This window comes from Grammomys surdaster, unplaced genomic scaffold (genome assembly GCF_004785775.1).
Source record: "Grammomys surdaster isolate TR1022 unplaced genomic scaffold, NIH_TR_1.0 145, whole genome shotgun sequence".
Classification (NCBI taxonomy): domain Eukaryota; kingdom Metazoa; phylum Chordata; class Mammalia; order Rodentia; family Muridae; genus Grammomys; species Grammomys surdaster.
In genome coordinates, this window is record NW_021604603.1 from 5,137,182 (window position 1) to 5,159,072 (window position 21,891).

Genomic DNA, 21,891 nt, shown 5'->3' on the forward strand with positions numbered 1-21,891 from the left:
CTGTGCTGGTGGCCAAGGCAACTGAAGTCTGCGGTGGGCTCTAAGCTGTTCCTCAGACTCTGTGAATACAGGAGAGGCCTGGAGAAGCCCCAGACACACTCTGACCCCCAGCTAAGGCATAAGGTTAGTTCTCACTTTCCACTTCTTGGAAGAGCCACAGCCTGGCAGAAAACCAGGACTGTGAATCAGAGCTAGGATCTGGCCTGGTCTTGCTTCTGGAAGACTCTGTGACCCTGAGCAGTTTTTGTGGGTTTTGGTTTTCTTTCCAGAGGTAGCTATTCTCCATCTTTGGGTGTGGTGAGTGGGTGCCTCTTTTCCATGTTTCCAAAAGCATGGAGTCAGGTAGCATCTGGAAACAGTTTCCAAACAATGTGCTTTACTAACCTAGGGTTTTTGTTTTGTTTCTGTTTTGCTTAACCTGACTTGGTAGCCGTTTATTCAAGTCTTCTTTGAATGAAGGATTTATTCAAAATTTCTCTTGGCCAAGATTTTTGGGGGACCCCCCAGGTGAACCCCTGCTGTCGTTACTTGGGTGGAGGGGGAGGAGACTATGGTGGGGTTATAGTGGGTGGGACTGTACCTCTGAGAAAACCAAGGTAATGCAGAAAGGAACAGGTGGTCTTGACCAGTATGGAGTGATGGGTGGAGGAGGGGTGGTGGGTGGGGGAGGGGGCAGTAGTTGGAGGAGGGGTGGTGGGTGGGGGAGGGGTGGAAGGATCTACTGGCATGGGCTTGTAGGCCCTGATGGGTGTCTCCAGTGTCAGGATCCTCAGCCTTTGCTGGAGACACCAGCCAAAAAAGGTCTTTTCCTCCTTAACCGCTGCTATCTCTGTTTTCTGCCTTCCCTTCAATTTTGGAATTCCTGATTCAAAGTAGGTCTAAGGGAAACAGTTCCCGCCTGGGCTAATTCCTGACTTCCCTCCCTAGAAGGGAATGTTGGAGCCTTGGCCTGTTGTTCTCCGCCTTGCCTTAAAGCCAAGCCCCAGGGGAGGTGGTGGGAGGGTCCATATTTGGGTGGCTGAGAGTGCTGGAATGAGGTAGAGATCTCGAGTCCTGGATAAGAGGGTCCTTATTTAGCCTGAAATCCCCAGCCTAGGTCCCATAGAGAACTGGGGGAGGCCTGGTCCTTTAAAGGCAAAGAATGGCACCTTATAAGGAAGCTTGGCCCCTCCCTTGGTGTCTGTAGACTTCCAGCTTCAGAGGAGGTGTTCTCCGATGCTGTTCAGTTGGGCAGACTCAACTCCAGTATTTAGGGGATATCAAGTTGAGTCTCCCGGGAGGAGAAGGAGGCAGAATGGAAGTAGATGCTCTCCCTCCCATGGTACCACCTGTTTATAATGCTAGTGTGAGTAGCTGACATTTATTGTGAACCTTTTGTGCGTAGGGTATTGAGTTAGGCATGCCACATCTGAGATCTCACTTGGTTTTCCTAACTACCTTTTAGGGCAGATGAGATTACCCACACTCATAAATAAGGACACAGAAAGGGAAAGTAGTTTGTCCCAGCCCACCGAGATGGCATGGAGAGCTGGGGTCTGACTCCAGACTCTAGACAGACCTTGTATGTTGGATATCTGGCACAGCTCATTGTGGGATTAACAGGAAAGTGTCCAGGGCTTGAAGGTTTTCTAGCTCACCCCATCCCTGCCTCACCGATCCTGTGACTCAGAACAGCCTTCCGTTGTGTCCAGCCCTTCTTCTCCCTGTGGTTCAGTGACTTCTGAGACGAGAAACTACAAATTGAATTCTGATAACCATGACTTGCATCTCATTTCAAACCCCACCATGTTGGGCATCTTATACATGTTCCATTTCTTTTTGAGGTGTGTCACTTCACCTGTATTCCTGCCCCTGCTGTAATAACACCCCCAGATGTGGTCTTTCTATGCCACCGACAGAGGCAGGAAAACCCTGTGCTCCTTTCTGCCCTTCTATTTCCTCTCCTATTGGGACACGTGGTCTCTCTATTAAAGGCAGAATGAAAAACTCCATCTGGTGTTCTGTGGCTCAGATCTGCCTAGGCTGTGGCTTCTGAACTTTGGGGTGCACTGAGACTTGGATAGGGTACAGAGGTTTGAGGGAAACACCCCCAGATTCCTGGAGGCCAGGCCTTGACCACCTAGAGTCAGTTATTCCTGGAAGCCAGCCCACTGGCCACCCTGCTGGTCTCCTTTTCTGTATGAGTCAATGCTGGGAGGCCCCCAGCTGCATCTTACCATCCCCTGTCTCCTCCCCAGTGGTCTGCAAGAAGAATCTGGACAGCACCACTGTGGCAGTGCATGGAGAAGAGATCTATTGCAAGTCATGTTACGGCAAGAAGTATGGGCCAAAAGGCTATGGCTACGGGCAGGGCGCAGGCACGCTGAGCACAGACAAAGGGGAGTCTCTGGGCATCAAGCATGAGGAGTGAGTACAAGATCCTCTCTTCCTTTCCTTGAGTTCTCACCCTTTCTTGAAATGGATGTCAATGAAACACCTTTGGTTAAACAGTGGAAGGTCTGGGAAGTCACTGATTTAAAAGGGAGAGCTATATATACATGGTGGCCCATGCCTGCCGTTCTAGGGAGGCTGAACCTGGAAGGTCTTGAGTTCAAGGTCAACTTAAGCTACAATAGAGGCTATGTTTAAATAAAATTCCAAACCAGGCTGGGGAAAGGGATCACTTGGTAAAGTCCTTGCCACATAAGCATGAAGACCCGAGTTTAATCCCAAGCACCCAATGTAAAAGCTGGGTACTGGCAGTATGCGCTTACAGTCCCAGTGTTGAGGAGACAGGAGGACACCTGGGGCTTGGTACCTAGCTGGAAGAGACCTGTCTCAAAAAATAAGGTGGAGCGGAGTTAAGAGGATACCTAATGTTGACCTCTGGTCTCTATGTGTATGACCTCACACATGCGTGTTCACCTTACTTGAACATACACACACACACACACACACACACACACACGCACCCACACATGCGTGCACGCACAAAGAGAGATCTCAAAAGCAAATAAAAAATGAACAAATAAAATAAGAATTCATGAAAGGAAGCCACAGAGCAGGTCTCTGTGTGGGGCTGCCGGGACAGCTGAGGACCAAGTGTCTGCTGCAAACACTCAGCCTAGATTTTTACAAGCGTCAGAGCTGGAAGGGGCTCTCAGAGTTATGGTCCAATTTTTTCATTTTATAATTGAAAATTCAGAGGAGCGTCAGCCCGCTACCCTTCACCCCTGCTCAGAGGAAGTAGGTTCCTTTCCTGGGCCATGCCTCAGGGTGTCACTGTCATCTCTTGCCTTTGAGCTGCTGGGAAAGGGTGGCTGACAGCCCCTCTGCAATGGGGAAGTGAATGGAAGGATGAAGACTCACCGGATTTCAGCCAAGGTCATTGCCCTCACGGGAATGCTCTGTCAGCAGATTTCTTCTGCAAAGAATCTAATGATACATGATCCACAGAAGTGAGGGGCGGTGGAGGGGGCTTAGAAAATGATGTGCTAAATGATTCTGGGGGCTTTAGGTGACAAGGAGACTGTGCTGTGTTGCCAAACTCCCTGAGCTTTGGGATCGCAGAGGCCATGGTGGCCTTAGCGCTGATGGAAAGGGTTCTACCCCTGCACTTAGTCAACGTGCCACATGCACTTCTGTGTGTAGAGCCCCCGGACACAGGCCCACCACCAACCCCAATGCATCCAAGTTTGCCCAGAAGATTGGTGGCTCTGAGCGCTGTCCCCGATGTAGCCAGGCAGTCTATGCTGCGGAGAAGGTGATTGGTGCGGGGAAGGTAAGGCGCTGCTGGGCATAAGGGAGGGAAGAGGGAGGTGCACTTCCAAAACATGAATTACGGAGCTGTGTGATGGATGACTCTAGATCCACTCCAGGCAGTACCCCGAGCCCTGCACTTTGCCTCCTTCCAGAGATCGAGTGTTCTGTCCTGGATCCTAGAGAACTCACCTAAGCCACGAACTGTACCATCCCCAGTGTCAAAGATTGTCTCTGATCATTTTGTAGGGCATTGCTAAGGCTAAGGACGTAGATGGATATTGAAGGGCCCACCCCTAAGATTTCATGGCTGGGTTCTCTCTCTCTGTCTGTCTGTCTGTCTGTCTGTCTGTCTCTGTCTCTCTCTGTGTCTCTCTCTCTCTGTCTCTGTCTCTGTCTCTCTCTCTCTCTCTCTCTCTCTCTCTCTCTCTCTCTCAGACTTTCTCTGTGAGTCCCTGGTTAGAACCAGGCTGGCCTCAAACAGATCTACCTACTTCTGCTAAGTGCTGGTATTAAAGGTATGTATCACTAATGCTACATGGCTAGGTTTTCTGAGAGGGCTTCTCAGGCTAGAGAGATGGCTCAGTGGTTAAGAGCACTGACTGCTCTTCCAGAGGTCATGAGTTCAATACCCAGCAACCACATGGTTGCTCACAACCATCTGTAATGGGATCTGATGTCCTCTTCTGGTGTGTCTGAAGACAGCTACAGTGTACTCATGTACATGAAATATAAGTAAATACAACTAAAAGGGTTTCCCTTTCTAGGATGAAGATTCACAGCTTTAATCAGATTTTAGGTGTTTTGGTTCCAGAAATACCTTTTACAATCACAAAATACAATTATGAACCATCACAAAATATATATTTTGTTTCATGGGATATATTCTGCCAGAAATACACTCCTATAACCCCAAGGACAGAGGTTTTCTTGGTTAAGGTTCTGTCAGTCTGCTGGAAGCCTTTTCAACATTATTTTTCATTCCTTTGCCCACTCTGTCCCTGTGCTATTCCGGTAGTATCTTCCGGCTCCCAGCCCTCAGTGCTCAAGGAGAATCACCTGGACAACCAACTGTCCAAACAGCTCATTGATCATTTCCTTGATATTCTTCAGTGGGAAAGAGCAGTAGAGCCCTGGGGCTTTGCAGTCTTAGACTAAGAGTCAGCAGATCACAGAACTCATACCCTCCAGCAGTGTGGTCAGAGAGGACGTCTGGATCTTCAGCCGAGGCCTGGGCTGAACGAGTGATTTGGCCATGCTCAGCTAGTGGACCCGTGGTGCGTGGAGCCCGTGGCCAGCTCTTTTTGGTTTGGCCCCATGGCTTTGAAAGCCCTTTGAACTTGAGGAATGGGTCAGGAGTGTGGAACGGGAATGAATGCTTGGGCCAAGCCTGGACCACAGTGACCTCCTTCATTGCTACTGAGATTATCCATATCACACAGACCAAGGAATGAATAATCTGCCCATATCTTCTAGCTAGGAAGCAAGCCGGGAGCCCAGCCAGGCTTGCCGGATTCTGAAGCCCTGTCTCTTACTACTGTTGACTTTACTGAGGGTCACTTAACCCCTTTGAAAACATTTCTATACTTTGCAAAGTCAGGAAAGGGTTGTTAAGCCCACCGCAGTGATGAACCGCCTCAGCCCTATGTAATCTGCTTGAATTTTGATTTTGCCATGTACTCGTGGGCAGCCTTCCTAAGCATCAGTTATGCGTAATGTGGGCCAAGGAGTGGAGCCATGATGAAGTGAAGCCGTGACCGTCTCTGACATACAAAGTGTTTTTAAGAGTGTATGAGGAAATACATGTGTGGTGGGCATTGTTATGCCTTATATGTCCTGAAAACAGGAGTCTGTCATGGCCACACATGCCTGAAATCTCAAACTGAACCCCCAAAAGGAGGAAAAAAGGAAAGAAAAAGTTATATCAGAAGTGATCTTTTCCCTTTGCCTATGAAGATAGGAAATTATTAAAGAAATACCCAGGAATCCCTGTTTCCATGGCATAGGGTAGAGATTGCAGTGAGGCCTGGCAGTGGTGGCAGCAATCGCCTTTAATCTCAGCACTCAGGAGGTGGATCTCTGTGAGTTTGAGGCCAGCCTGGTCTATAGAGTGAGTTCCAGGGCAGCCAAGGCTACAGGGAGAAACCCCGTCTTGAAAATAAATAAATAAATAAATAAATAAATAAAATAATATAAATAAAAAATAAAATAAAATAATTAAATAAAATAATTGTCCTGAGAAGTAGAATAAGAACATTTTGAGTACAACAGGAAAAGAGAAGAACAAGCCCCCTTAAGCATTGAGGAACACAGCATGCTTTTCATTATTGGGTGAATGGGCAAAGACACTAGGCTTATTTCAGGAGTGTCTGGAAAGTATGAGATGGTACTCTGAGTGGCCTGTGTGTAATTCCGTCTTCTTCCAGTCCAGAGTGCTGGGGTAGCGGTTTCTGCTTTACAAAGAGGTGTGACAGAGCACTGAAGGATAATTAAGATGACTTGTCCACCCTATCTCAGCCCCCTGCTGCTGTCTTTTGGGCACATGAGGAGCTGAGGGGTGAGGTCCAGTGGCCAGGAAAATCTGAAGGCCCCAGCTGCTTTTCCTACCCTCCGGCCTGGGCATTGGTGGTTACACTGAGGGCCTTACATGGCGTTGTTTTATTGTCCCAGCTGAATGCGGCCAGCCTCTTCCATGTACACGTCACTTTGTCCAGCTGTTGCCAATGGGAGTTGATTGTTGAGTTGTGTTGTTGTGTAGCTGTGTGTGTGAATGCCATGTACAAACTTGAGTCCTGTCTCTCTTGAGAAGCTCTCTTTGCCCTATGCTGCCTTAGGGCGCCTCTTGGAATCATCACAAAGGGCCTTCTGTGGCTTTCTATTGAGTTAAGTACACTGTAGACAGACCTATTCTCCTTTCAAAAACCATACAGATTTGGCTCAGGGGTTCCTCCACGCCTGGCCCCATGCAAATACTTGACTCTGGTGAAGCTATTTAATTCTGGCAGCTGCCTAGCAAAGGAAATAAGGGCACACTACTCTCTGAGAGCTAAGATGAGGCACCAAGTTCTAGAACCTCAGAGGTTGGGCTGCTCCAGGAAAATCCCAGTGACAGATGCCTGTTCCATGTTTGTGCACCGGCCATTTTAATATGAAATCCTCAGATCCACTCTGCAAGATAAAAAGAGAGGTCTCCTGGGAGGACATCAGGGCAGTTATTCAAGTAGCATGTGGCAGGGGCAAGATACACCCAGAGCCATACCAGTTTCACTGACAGAATGGTATGGAGAAGGCTTGCCTGGCAGCCTGTGGGAGTTGCAGCTACCCAGGTGGGATGTAACCCTCTTTTGTGGTACAGCTGGAACCACTAAGCAGGGAGTCATGGTAAGACGTCACATTCATGGTGGCATATCACTAGTGTGCACTTGGTGCCTGGCCTGCTCCCTCTGCATCTGGGCCACATTCTCCTAACATCCCTGCTACCCCTACCTGACTTGCAGAATGTCTATCCATGATGGCATCGGATGGTGGGCTGGGGTGGAGGCCCTTCGTCGCTGGCAGTGATGCTAACCATTTAACCATTTCCTTTCTTACCTAGTCCTGGCATAAGTCCTGCTTCCGATGTGCCAAGTGTGGCAAAGGCCTTGAGTCGACCACGCTGGCAGACAAGGATGGTGAGATCTACTGCAAAGGTGGGTAACTCTACTTCTCTGAAGACCAGAAGGTTGGGTTGGAGGGGGTGGACTGTAAACCAAGTGACTAGGCTGTCCCTAAATGAACCAAGCCTCTTGCCTTCCAATCCAAGGGCCAGAGTGGCCTCTTCATGACACAACGGGAAAACCAGAGAAGAAGAATGAGACTTGGCCAGAGTCAGAGGGAGCATAGGGCAGGGATAAGGGCAGGGCTTATCTTAGGGCAGGGGATAAAGGCGGGGCTTAGGATCTCAATACTTGTCCAGTGTTTTTCAGCAAACAATTTACTCCCTCAGTGAAATAAGTGGTTCTCCTCACTACTGAGGCTAGGAGTACAATGGAGACAGGGAGTCAGACACTGGTGGATTGGCCTCCGGAGACCAGGCACAAGGAATGGTGGGAGGAGCTACTCTGGGGTCAAAATACATCCTTACCCTTCTCTTCTCTCTGCAGGGTGCTATGCCAAAAACTTTGGGCCCAAAGGTTTTGGCTTTGGACAAGGAGCTGGAGCCTTGGTCCACTCAGAGTGAGGCTGCCACCATCTGCACACCCTGCCTACTCCTGAGCTTTCATCAGCAGTCCATTCCCAGGAGCCTTGGACACCTCCAAGATCCTCTCCCTCACTCAGCCCTGCTGCACATCACTAATGCCTTGGACTTGGGTGTCTGGCTTCTTTTGGTTTAGGGGTCTGCCCGAGCTCCTTCCCCACTAAGGGCTTCCTCCTGCCTGGCATTTGATACCGTTACCTTTAGGAGACATCTGTCTAGTCATCCCTTTCCAGAAACCAGGTCCCTCTCCCCACACCTCCCCCTGCCCCCCAGACCTCTGTTTCTAGGCTGAATGTCAACCCTCTTCTGGCCAGGACACCTGAGCTCATGTCTTTGGAGACCAATAGAGCAAAGCAGGAGACCTGGGACAGGGAGGCAGGACCAGAATTGGGCTAGGGAAGGTTGTGGTTTATTGGGTCCCAGAGAGTCTCCTCTGGGTAGGAGGCTGAGTTCTTGGTGCATCCCAGTCTGGGAAGTCCCCATGAGAGGCAGAGAGGTGCAGATAGGATTCTGGGCCATCAGAAGGAACTCTTTCTCTGCCCTCTTGCCTTTGAATGTGGAAACAGTGTCTTTTCACTAAGGAATGGAGAACAAGCCAGGTCAGAGGACCCCGAAGTCTAGAGGTTGTCTGACCTCCTTAGACATCAAGTTCCCTGTTTGATGGACAAGAGAGAGCCTAATGAATACCTTGAACAAGTATTTACATTTTTCAGTGGTCCAGATCTTGGAGTGGTCAATTCTGGTTCTAACCTTGGATCGGGTGGCTGGGATGGACAGTTTCTGTGGCAGCATAGCCCAGGATAGAGTTGTGTTCTAGCCACTCCTGAGGGTTCCCCTGAACCCCCAGTCCTCACTCCTCTCCAACCCAGACCCAATTTTTCGTTTACCCTACCTTTCTCTAGTAACCTTCACTACCTTGCCCATCCCATCGAGGTCCCAAGGTCAGGAGCAGTGGGAGAAGGGGAAGGGTGGGTGATGCTGCCCGGGACTGAAGGGACAAAGCTGTGTACAGCTATTTGCTGCATGGGCTGTAGGCATGGGCTGTTGAAGCTGATTTATCATCTGATCAATAAAGCAATTTAGAACTGAACTCTCCTTTCCTGTCTGTCGGTGGGGACCCTGCCACACCCTGGAGCCAGGGCTGGATTGGGCCAGAACAATTGCAGCAAGGCCCAGTAGAAATGAACCAAAGAGAATCACTCTCGAGCTTTCTACGGTCTGTTTACTTTATAGTATTGATTCTAAGGGAACCAAATGACCAAAGGCCTCGCCCTGTTTGCCCTCCACCCCTGTCTCAGGATGTGGGAATTTTGTGGACTTGGCTTTTGAAAGGCTCACTCAGGTCTCAACAATGTGCTCTGCTCTTCAGCTTTTGGAAAGACCCTTGCAAAAACTCAGCCAGAGGAACTTTCCATATCAACTCCAGAAATCTCACTTCTTGGAAGTGTGTGTGAGTGTGTGTGTGTGTGTGTGTGTGTGTGTGTGTGTGTGAGAGAGAGAGAGAGAGAGAGAGAGAGAGAGAGAGAGAGAGAGAGAGAGAGAGAGACTGGGGAGCAGGAGCCAGCTGTCTGCTTTTCTCTAAGGGCCCCACAGCCAGGTCCATGAAAGACCAGGCTTGGGAAATAGGCTTGTCTGAAGGGTTGAAGTGTTGTTTATCTTAGGCACACCCAGTGTACCCAGAGCTGGGCTGTGTCAGTCCGTGAAAATGTGCCCACACTGAGTTTTTCAAAACAGTGAGTAGAAGTTAAACAATAGCTTTTATGCTTGTATTAGCCAGAGGATCAGACCAGTGGTGCCCCTCGTGGGACCTATACTAGAGCGCAAGGCAGCACCTGCCCAACAGCTGGAGCTCAGGAGTGCCAGTCCTAAGCGGTGCTGACAGCTCCCAAACAGGGCTCAAGACCCATAGGAAGTTCTCAGGGAGGTTTATGCCCAGAGGACAATGGTTCGTTCTATAAACACAAATGGATCCTCCTACCCTGGGCGGGACCCACAGAGTACCAGGATGCGTGCCTTTGGGGAGGGGGGGGGTCCAAAGATGGAGACAGGTTGCCCTCTGCTGGCTGCGCAGGGAGGTCTTGGCCCAGCACAGTACCATCAGGCAGGCCCAGGTACCTCCGTCTCACTCTTCCCCATTGATCTTCTTACAGTTACACAGTGCAGAAGGGGTCGCACAGACACACTGTAAAGCTCGGGTACAAGCAGAAGGCTGTAATTGCGTGGATCGTGGGGGAGTCGCAGGGATCTGCCGGCGCCGAGCTTGGTCTGTACCGATAAACACCAGGTGGCGCTATGGGGTCAAGGCAAAAGGCAGCCACTCCAGTTTTGTTTTTTTTTTTCTTTTTTTTTCTTTCATTTTATTTTTGTTAGTTACTCCCTTTCTGCTGTGGGTGTTGGTGACGACCCTTTGCTTCTGCGAGGGCATCTAATCTCCCCAGAAGGAAATGTGCTCTAATACTGACCTGTGGCATACCAAACCATGAGAATGATCCAAAGGAGAGAAGTAGACAGAGCCCCCTTTTTTTCCATTTAAGGGAGACCTGGGCATGGTCCAGGATGCTCTTAGGGGAAAGAATGGCATTAAGGACGCCCAGTTGCACGAGTGCTCTGGGCCTTTAAGGTGTGGTGGAAGAAAGCTGCCTGTTCTGATAGAAGGCAGGGTTAGCTCTCTTATTCTTCCTTCAAGACCACAGTCTGGGTCATCTAAAAGGGTGACTTCTATGGGGAGTCAGACTGCAGAGTTGAGGGAGAATGTGTCTGGAGATTGAGGGAAGAAGAAAGTTGAGTTCAAAGCCAATCTTTCTACAGAACAATCTTGCTACAAAAAGTGTGTGTGTGTGTGTGTGTGTGATTTGCTATTAGGTGTTTAAGAAATCCCCAAATCAAGAGTACAAGCTTTGTAAAAAGCAGAAACCCAATGAAGCTACAGTTCCCAGCATCCTTAGGTCCTGGTAAAGGTGAGGGTAGTTTGAGAAACAGAGCGAAGATCCTTGGGAACCAGTTATTGGCTGGTTCCAACTTCCTTCCTCTAGTCCTTGGTCCTGCCTTCAAACACACACCCCTGTTATGTGAACCACTGTGGGGGTGTGGAGGGGTGCTTTTAAAATAGATCCCAGATCCACCCTATAGATTCTGATCAGGTTAGGATGGTGCATGGGAAACTGTATTTGAAAAGTGCCTACCTGAAATGACACTTACAGCCAGCCAGGCTGGAGTGCGTGGAGACTACGCCAGGTTTGCCAGCCTTGCTGGCCTTGCAGCAAGGGTGCCCTCTCCCCTGCAGCTCACTTGCCATAGAACTAATGGCTACAGGAACTTCTGGAGCTGTCTCCCATCAGTTGTTATGACCGGAGAGGACTTACCTGAAGTTTCTGTTTCTGTCCTCCAGAGTTGTGAGACCAGGTCTAGACTTCTCCCACCTGACAGCCTGCAAAGCTTTGAAACCAGACTGTCCTCCAATCTGACAGGCTTCCTCTTTAACTCCATCCCCAGAGAGGTACTGGGAGCCTTGAGGGTCCTTTTTATTAGCTGAAGAAGAAAGAGGAGTTTTCAGTATAGCTTGTGGTAGAACACTTAGCAGGCATGTATGAGACCATGGATTCAATCCTCAGAACAAGAACTGGGTGATGGGGGGACAACCTGGGGGTGGGGGAACTTAGGCACTTGAGGTACTTGGATGTGTCAAGGCAGAACCATTCTAGGAAAGACCTATAGACTCCCCAGGGCTAGTCTTCCCTAATAGTGTCTCCTTCTTTGGGGTAGTTTGGAAACAAATTTGTCAATTCTGGCTTATTCTGTACCACAGACTATTCAAAGATCAAAGACCTTCAGTGATCTTTTTAGACAGAGTCAACTCATTTGTGAAACACCAAACTAAAGCCAGGGAACATTAGACCAGTCCAAGGTCCAATGGCAGAAAAGGATCTGCACAGAACTCCTGGCCCAGGATCCATGCCTATACTGTCTATAGAGAAGCTGGCTGTGTTGGGAGATGGAAGGGTAGCCTTGGAGCAGAGAGCTAGGACTCTAGTGACTGTCAGTGTTTATGAAGCCTAATTTGGGTGCTGTCTTATCTGGTGCATGCACAAGAACTTGGAATCGAATGTGATACCCTGTGTAAGAGGAAAGTGAGAGTCAGTGCATTTTTAAATGACTTACTCAAAGTCTCTGGCAAGTGGTGAAGCCAGGATTGGAACCAGCTGTGTAACTTTGGGCCAGCCTCCTCCCTTCTGGGTGTCAGCGCCTCATTTGTGAAATAAAAATGTTGGCCTAAATTAGTGCTGGGGAAGTACTTCCCAGGCTCTGATGTGCATACACATCTCCTGGGGAATCTTGTAAAACACAGATTCTAGTTCAGTAGTTTTGGGTGGGGCCTGAGACCGGATGTCTCTCACAGGCTCCCAGGGGAAGGTGGTGCTGATGCTGCGGATCTAGAGACCACACCGGAGCAGCCAGGCTCCGGGGACCCACCCAGCTCTGATGCTCTTTGTTTATGAGCTTAGGAAGACTCGCCCCAAAGGCCTTGAAAATTCAGGAAGTAGATTATCCTGACTGAAGATCTTAGTGGGTATTTTCCATGTCTGGACAAGCCCTTGCGCCTAGTCTGAAGTGTCTGCTCCTGACCCTTCTACACTGGCACTCTGTTGACCTTGGACTGGCGTCTCCAGAGTGTTCAAGACACTTACTGTCCCCTATAATAGGTATAAAGAGGGGTACCCGAGATCTTGGGGTTGCCCACCACCCCATAGCTGCCACCTTGTCTAGTCTTTTAGGATTCCTCACAGGCATCTACGAGTCTTCTGCGTGCATGGCAAGGCTCTGTTTTCCTCCCCTCCTAACTTAGATGTGGCCACGTGCCTTACTCATGTGTTCAAACTGAGATCGAAGTGACTCATAGCATTTCTGTACAGAACTCTTTGTTTGCTTGGTTGCTCGAGGCAGGGTTTTGCTATGTTGCCCAATCTGAACCAGGGCTCACAATCCTCCTGCCTCAGCCTCCAGGGTTGCTGAGATTGCAGGCATGCATCACTATGCTCAGCTTAGCCACACAATGCTTGTGGCTTGTTTCTGGGCCATCCTTAAACTCACAGTCCTTCGCCTTAGCCTCCCTAGGGTTGGGATTACATATTGTTTAGAACTTTTTAGAAAGTGGGGCTGGAGAGATAGCTCAGTTAGTTAGTTACCCACTGTGTAAGCAAGAAGAGCTGAGTTCAATCCCTGCACAAAAGTATAGGCATCTGAGGTTTACTTACAATATCAGTACTGGGGAGGCAGAGATAGGCAGAGCCCTGGTGTTTGCTAGGGAGCCAGCCTATCCTAACCAGAAAGTCTTAGGTTCAGTGAAAGACTCTGTCTCAAAACTAAGGTGTATGGCTTCTGAGATCGATACCCAGGTGGACTTTTGGCATAGACATGCTTGCCTGCTCACACACCTCACACAACCATGGGTATACATTTGCACATGTGCACACACACAACTCTTGAAGAGCTACCATGTGGATCTTTGCATCCCCTCTTGTCTTCCAATGAGGATGGGTACAAGTACAAGATGGAACTTGTACTTACTGTGTCACAGTGAGCAGAACCCTCCCTAGTGTCCTGAATGGGGCTTGTGGCAGCAGTACTGTAGCCTTTGCTTAGGAAAACAGTTTCGTCAGAGACAGTTCATTAGTGTAGCATGAGTAGTCCTTCCTGGTGACTATATGCATACCTTGTCAGCTGTGGCCTTAGGCAGTGTTCAGTCCTAAGAAACATGTTTCTGTGAGGTGAGTATAATGGACTGTCAGAAAGCTAATGGAACAACCTACTTTAGGGTGTCTCTTCAAGAGGGGTCACCTGGCTGAGGTGGAGGGGATGTGTCCCCAAACCTATGAACCTCCCCTGCTTTGGCAATCCCATGGAGAGAACTCAGATTTTGTTACCCTAGAGCTTAGCCAGAGTCTGACTCAAGGGACCCTCTGTGATGCTGCAGGACAGGCTCTGACTCCCTCTCCTGAGCCCCTCCAGCCAGTTCATCTCTTCTTGACCTTGTTCTCAGACTGGACACCTCACAGCTACCTTCTCTGCCTGATCATGGAACCTGGAAACTTGCCTATCATGAAAGTGACAGGAACGTTCAGAATTCTTGTCATGAAACACCTGAAAACCAGAGGCAGGAAGAAGGTGTGATGAACTTCTTACCTAGAAAGACTCAGTGCAGACTCCTCTTCCCTGACCTTTCTCCTCCTTTCCCTGTCCCCCATGCCTATTTTAGGACCCTCCTGTGAAAGTCAGCTCTCCAAAAAGAGATGAAGCCATCATTAAGTACAGAGAATATCAGAACTGGGAGGAAACCTATAGATCTTCTTGTCAATCCCACAATACCAGTGAGGGTGCAAACATGAAAAGCAAGACAAATGTTTGGTAGGACCCAGGACCAGCTAAATCGATTGTCTGCCGTAGGCCTGGGGACCAGGAAGGTAGTGAAAAGATATAGTTCTGTTTTGAGTGTTTTCAATTAAAAAAATGTAATTAAGGTACATGGCACGTGGCAGTGTTAGAGTACAGGTGATGACCTCATTAAAACTGGAATAAAGCCGAGACTTTTCTGTCATCTGGTTTTGCTGGTGGAAACAAACCTACTATCCTGTTCCTCACAGGAACATTGCAGATACATTTATTCACAGGACACAGTCTTAATAGTGACAATAAACAGCAGTGTTACTGGTATCGTAAGCCATACGTTAAACTTGCTCAGAGACCAAGCTCACCTAGCATGCTTCAGAATGTCTCTCTCACTGAGCAGTAAATGAATGTGTTGCATGAATTTAAAAGAGGGCTTCTGCCGGGCAGTCGTGGCGCACACCTTTAATCCTAGCACTTGGGAGGCAGAGGCAGGCGGATTTCTGAGTTCGAGGCCAGCCTGGTCTACAGAGTGAGTTCCAGGACAGCCAGGGCTATACAGAGAAACCCTGTCTCAAAAAACAAAAAAACAACAACAAAGAGGGTTTCTTACCCTATTCCCACTAGAGATCTCCTCACACCTGAGACACTCTTATACAATCATAGGTATATAGATATGTAAAAATGTGTACAAATCAAATATTCACTGATAATAAATCAGTAACTGATTTAAAACTATTCTTTGGTATATACATATATACATATATATATATAATTTATTAAATATGAGAACAATTTGCATTCTCTTGAGATGGGTGTGTTTGTTTATTTTTGCATAAAGAATTAAGTCTTGGCTGAATATTTGGTACTGCAGGGCACAGAGCATAGTCAACATATTTCAGAATTGTCTGGTATTTGGCTATTATAATCATCTGGGTTACTCATACTGCTTCACACAAACAATCCAAATAATAGTTGGACATTTAGGGCCACTTTAGAAATTGTTAGAAATTTTAATCACAAACCAAAATGCATTGAAAGTTTTTTTTTAAAGAGTTAAAAAAAATTCAAGCCAGCAACTCAAACAGTAATTTTAAAATTCAAACATCTCACCTGGTTGGTGAGATGGCTCAATAGGCAAAAATATTTGTTCTTTGACTCCACAAGTACGATGTAGCACACATGTCATTGTCCTCCCACCCCAATAATTAAATTCAAATAGTCTAACAATACAATCCACTGATAATGCTAGGAAAAAACCCTACATGCTCAAGATTGTTGGCTGTGATTAAGCCACCATCTTTGTATAAGAGCTGAAATCTTTTTTCTTTTTTTCTCCTTTCTCTCCAGACTGGGTTTCTCTGTGTTGGTCTGCCTGTTCTGGAGCTCACTTTGTAGATGAGGGTGGCCTTGAATTCACAGATCTCCACCTGCCTCCGCCTCCTAAACACTGGGACCTGCCGAGCTGAAAACATTTTATGTATTAAAAAAATATTGCAATTCATAGCATATAATACTCTTGAGTCTGAGCCAATGTTCCAGCAGGGCAGACGTCCTGCAGCGCATGCGCAGTGAGAAGCTCACCTGTCTGCTAAGGATCGTGGCTGTAATGAAGTTATTAGACACTATATGGATACGTGCTGCCAGATACACCAGAGATTCGTATTGTGTTTGATTTTTGGGTTAACTTTTGGTTACTGCATGCTCAGAAACCCTTTAATCTTACCAAGATACTCATAGCCCCACATTCAGTTTTACAGTCCCATGCAGGGTTGGAACGCAGGTTTAAGGCCCTGTGATTCAAAGCACGTTCTTATTATAAAATAGAAAGGCAAGAAGCTGAAAATGACTGAAATCCTGAGAGCTGCCCAGCTGGCAGGTTAGGAAAGCTTCTAGTTGTTTTGGGCCCCAGCCTGTTTGTTGGGGTAATATCTCTGCTCTGTGGTACAGTGTCCTGGAGGGTCGTTTGGGGCAACCCTTCTGCTTCTGCAACATGGACATACAGTTGCCAAGATGGCATGGGAAAGGGGAAAATTCTGCATGCCCCAACCTGAATCCTGAGCCCACAAATCCAATGTCTGTCAGACCCAAGCTGGGATCAAATGCCTTCAAGTCCAGACTCAGCCCCATCAGAGAGGGGCAGTGGGCGCTCTCAAGACGAAAGGGATCCCTGATGAATCAGGAAAGTTATTGGGTTGGAAAGTGATTAAAGGCTGAGCGTGGGAGGGGATTTCCAGTGAGAGAGACGGGCCTAGGAGCGTGCCCGGGCTGGTCAGCTCCACGGTTGCTGCCCACTTGAGGTCTGTCGCAATAGCGCCCATAAAATCCAAGTCATTAGAGACTTGAAACTTGGGCCAGTTTTCAAAAAAGCAGAGATCGGAGGAAAACCGAAGCCCTGGACAATAAGAGCTGTACATCAAAGGAGAAGGAAGAGGACCAGAAGTGTGGGGAAAAGATCTGCTGGGGTGAGAGAGAAAAGCAGGGAGGGACCAGGAAGTTAAACACAGAAGGAGGGGGGCGGAGCTATGGGTGGACTCCTGCCCCATGTAGGTGAGCTACCCGTTTCTGATGAACTAAGAACAAGGAACCGGCTGAGGAGGGGTCATCAATCCTCCTCTTTTCTTTCCTATATGGGGAGTCCTGAGGCCCTGTGAGCCAACCAGGCTTCCTTGGAAATCATTATTAACTTTGCAAAACAGAATTGATAGCCTTCAATGTACAGTGAGAACTGGATGTGTGATGGGGATGTGAATGTCCAAAGCGCCGTTGAGCTGGTGTGATTCCTTGAGTGTCCACTCTCAGAGCCCAGCGCTCCTTCCTGTCAGGGGTCCATAGCTGTTCATAGTGATTGCTCAGCATCAAAACCAGGGATCTGACTCAGTAGGTCTAGGGTGGAGCCTGGAATTTGCTTTTCTGGCGTTGCTGGACCTGGGCATTTTAAGAACCATTGCTTTGAATGGTGCTTTGAACCAACGCTTTGGCTGTCTATCTAAAGTATACGGAGCAGTGTCAAGCATCTATAACAAGGAGGCTCCCAGAAATGCATATTCTCTGGTCCTAGGCCTCCTGGACTATCAATATCTGCCCTTAGCAGCATAAGTAAGCCTTCCAGTCCCAGGGGCCAGGTACCCAAGGTGCATAGCGGTCAGGGGACCACCTCTCTATGTTTGCAGAGGTTGGCGGAGGGGATGAGGAGAGGGTCTGTCTGTTTGATGTGATGCTGACATTCCCTAGCAGGAGATTCTGCTGTGCCCACCCAGGAAAACCACACAGATGCCCTGAAGACGGCAATCTCCAAATCAACTCTGCTTTCAAGTCAGCCCTGGATTTTCAATTTCACAGAGAGTTCTTAATGTAAACTAGATGTGGTGGCACATGCTTGCAATCTCAGAACTAGGGCAGCGGAAACAGGAGATCTCAAGTGCTAGGCCAGCTTGGGCTACATGCAGAGACTGCATCTCCAAAAACTAAAAACAGAAAAACAAAGGGCAAACTTCTTCAGGTTAGCCCACCCACACCCCACGGTTGTGCTGGTTACACATCACTACAGGGCTTTCCAGATTTTGTCTACACGGCAGAGGTGGGCTTCCGTTCATGTGGGGTCATGTTTCATACCACGCTGTGCTTCCGATACTGAAACAGTCCCCATTCAAACCACACATTTCAGCCAGCTCTCTCACTTTTTTATCTAAACATATTTATTTAATTATATGTGTATGTATGTGTGTGTGCCTACGTGTATGTCTGTAGCACATGTGTGCAGAGCCTGTGGAGATCAGGTTGGGATCCCTGAACCTGAAGTTACAGAGGTTGGGAGCCACCGTGTGGATGCTGGGAACTGAACCTGGGTCCTCTGCAAGAACCATAAGAGCTCTTAACTGCTGAGCTTCTCTCTATCCCCTCAAAGTCATTATTCTTAATTGCATACATGTCGACGTGTTGGGCACTTAACTAGGTTTGTAAAGGAGTAAGTCGGGCCGAGGATTGAAAACCTCGAGTACTATAGAATGATGACATTTAAAAGAAAAATAAGACCGTCCCTCCCCACCCTTTCTCAGAGGGACTGTTAACGGTTGAATCTTGGTCTTTAATCTTTTCATTTATGTGTTTATTTGTTTTGTGAGTGAATGTGGGAGACGTGTGAATTCCATGGTGCATGTGATTAGAGGTCAGAGGACAACTAGCAGGAGTCTGTTCTCTCTTTTCAGCATGTGGATGGTGGGGCTCAAACCCAGGTTATTCAGTCAGCAAGTGCCCTTACCTGCTGGGCCACCTGCCCTGCTTTAATAAGACACATTGAGACATGATGTCAGCATGTGGTCCTGGCCAATACAGAACTCACTGAACAGCCCAACCTGGTTGAAGATCTGGACTGTCCTGCCTCAGCCTCCTGTGTGCTGGGACTACAAATGTCAACTGCTAGGACTAGCCAGCTTCATTACTATTTTCATTACTATTTCATTACTGTGTATTTTATACACAGACCTCTTTTAATTGGTTTGTTAGCCTTCAGCAGTATCACCCTGTTTCACCTCCCAATTTTTTAGCTGTGTTTTTCTGTTTTGTTCACTCATCAGTAAATGTTTGTCAAGGCTGGCATGTTATGGTGGTGCACACTCCAACACTTGGGAGGCAGAGACAGGCAGAACTTTATGAGTTCAAGGCCAGCTTGATCTACAGAGCAAGTTCCAGGACAGCCAGAGCTACAGAGAAACCCTGTCTTGAAAAACAAAACATAACAAAACAAACAAACAAACAAACAAACAAACAAACAAAATGTGTTTCCTGTGAGCAAAGCAGCATCTAGTGCTGGAGCTATGAGGGTGAAGAAGATATTGATCTCTTGCTGACATAAAGCCTACATTCTAGTACAGCACAAACAGTAGTTCAATAGAAAATGCAAAGCTGAAAAGGGTGATGCAGAAACGAAACAGAGAGGGGGACATGGTGTGTCTGTGGGGAGCAGGTGGAAATTTGAAACAGGGTTTGGGGGAACTGGAACAAAGAATTGTGGGAGGTGAAGAAGAACCAGGTTGTGATGCGAGAATGCTCCCTTCAGTCAGAATGCAAAGTGCAAAGGTCACAAAGAAGATGTTTGAGGTTAGAAATCTAGGGCAGGTCCCAGCCTCGCAGTCGTGGAGGGCCTTGCCGGCATGGTCGCTAGGTCCCAGCCCCGCAGCCGTGGAGGGCCTTGCTGGCATGGTCGCTAGCATTAATCTTACTCGTTGCTCTTGTAGATCCTGAGCAAAGGTGTGGCATCATTTTACATAGGTAATTTTTTTTTTCTTTTTGAGGCAGGGTCTTACTCTGTAGCTCAACCTATCCTGGACATAGATAAGGCTAGCCTCAAACTCGTGGCAGTCCTCCTGCCTCTGGAGTGCTGGGATTTTAGGTGTGCATCATTATGCTGAATTAGTTTAAACTTTAAATGTTAATATATTTTACTTTTGAAAGATTGTTTACATTTATTTTAGACAAGAACAACCTTGATTTATTTTACCCTAGGCCTCCCCCCTCAACCTGTTTCCCCCAGAGACAGGGTTTCTCTGTGAAGTCCTGGCTGACCTGGAACTTGCTTTGTAGACCAGGCTGGCCTGAAACTCAGAGGTTTGCCTGTCTCTGCCTCCTGAGTGCTGGGGTTAATGGTGTGCGACACCACTGCCTCAGCCTTGCCGTTTTAATCCTTTTGTTTTTACTTGCATTTATTACAGCTCTACATCCCTCTGCCGCATTCTACATTGTCGATAAAATTATCTTTACTTCTGTTACTTTGTCTAGCGATGTATCTTTACCATTGTTACTGTCTAGCAATGTTACTCCCTGGCTTAATTTATTCAAGTAAATGTACAAACAATAGTTCTGGGGCTGGAGAGAACGCTCAACAACTAAGAACTTGTGCTCTTTCAGACGACCTGAGTTTGGTTCCTAGCGCCCATGTCAGGTGGCTCATTCCTGCCTGGAACTCCAGCCCCAGGGAATACAACGCCCTCTTCTGGCTTCCATGGGCATCTTCATGTGCCAATTCACACACATGCATACACATACATACCAGCTACGGGGGCTGGAGAGATGGCTCAGCCAAGTATTGACTGCTCTTCCACAGGACCCAGGTTCAATTCCCAGCACCTATATGGCAGCTCCCAAACTGTCTATAACACAGACACATGCAGGTGAAACACCAACGCATGTAAAATAAAAATAAATGATTTTAAAAAAAATAAAACCAAAGCTTCTTTGTTTGTTTGCTTGTTTGTTGTAGCACTTCACCTAGCTGTGCTTGTCCCTCCTTGTGGTCCCTTCTTTCCTTACAGTACATAGAATGGGACACTCTAGGCTAGAGCCATTCTCAGCTCATTCCCTGCCCCCTCCTTAGGGCATTTTGAGTCAGTCCCAAACAGCTGGACTCAGCTTGTCTGAAGGGGAAGATCAGCTTTCTATTTGGTAGGGGAAAGGGGAGGCAGCAGCTCTGGGTTGCTACAGGAGACATTCTGTCCATCTGTCCCATGTGGAATCAACAAGTCAGTTAAGAATCTAATCAGAATCCCAGGACTCAACCTTCTTTCCCTGGGTCAGGGGCCTGAGCAGGCCAAGCGGTGGTTCCTGCTCCTGGTGTAGTATTGGGAGCCCTGATGGGGAGGCATGCCCTGCACTCTCTGCTCTCGGAAACTTGACCCCTCAATATTTAACTAATACAACCAGAACCTGAGTGCCCCTCAGATGAGGCTTCCAGGAAAGATGCCAATCCTGGGGAAACTGAACTCTCTCCTATCCCCAGGAGGCCACATGATTGCAGGCCAACACTCCTGGATTCCGAGCACTGACTCTGGCCATTGGGCAGCAGTAGAGGGCCCCAGAGCAAGAAGAGGCTGCACTGACTTTCCTCCTATGCCCCTTCGGTCACTCTCTTGCTACCTGTTGTCACCGCCCTTTCCCTTCCTTTCTCCACTGTCTAGAAGCCTCCAACCCTCCAGTCAGTAAGGAAAGAGTGTGGGTGTCCATGTCATGCGTTAAAAGGGCTCAGTGTTTATGGAGAGGCAGGGTGATGTCACCAGGAGATTCCAGGTCCTGGTAAGCCACCGTACATTCATACTCTAGACTCCGATTACAGAACCACAGGATCCCATTTATGTTGAGTTCACTGTCTTGTTTTTATTTTTCTCATGAGAAAAAGTGAACAAAACAATATGACCTCTCTCTCACGAGAATTTAAAACATGGGAGAGGGCTCCATAAATTTTGTCTTGACAATGCTTGAGAATGATCCAGTAGCAATAGAAAGTATCAATGAAAGAGAAGGAAGCAGGCTGGAGAGCTGGCTCCGTGGTTAAGAGCATTGACTGCTCTTCCAGAGGTTCTGAGTTCAGTTCCCAGCAACCACAGCAACCACATGGTGGCTCACAAACATCCGTAGTGGATCTGATGATGCCTTCTTCTGGTGTGTCTGAAGACAGCGACAGTGTGCTCATACATAAAATAAACAAATCTTTGAGAGAGAGAGAGAGAGAGAGAGAGAGAGAGAGAGAGAGAGAGAGAGAG

The 21,891-nt window shown here is 47.9% G+C and overlaps 1 protein-coding gene across 2 annotated transcripts in view; it reads left to right on the top strand.

Annotated features, from left to right (window-relative positions):
- Positions 1 to 9,065, top strand: part of Csrp1 (cysteine and glycine rich protein 1) — a 31,912-nt gene extending 22,847 nt beyond the window's left edge. For both annotated transcript variants that reach the window (XM_028764681.1, XM_028764680.1), the window contains 4 exons: positions 2,238 to 2,406; positions 3,631 to 3,760; positions 7,334 to 7,427; positions 7,881 to 9,065. In XM_028764681.1, the coding sequence (XP_028620514.1) occupies positions 2,238 to 2,406; positions 3,631 to 3,760; positions 7,334 to 7,427; positions 7,881 to 7,957 (470 nt within the window). In that variant the 3' untranslated portion in view covers positions 7,958 to 9,065. The remainder of the gene's footprint in view (positions 1 to 2,237; positions 2,407 to 3,630; positions 3,761 to 7,333; positions 7,428 to 7,880) is intronic.
- Positions 9,066 to 21,891: the final 12,826 nt, after the last annotated feature.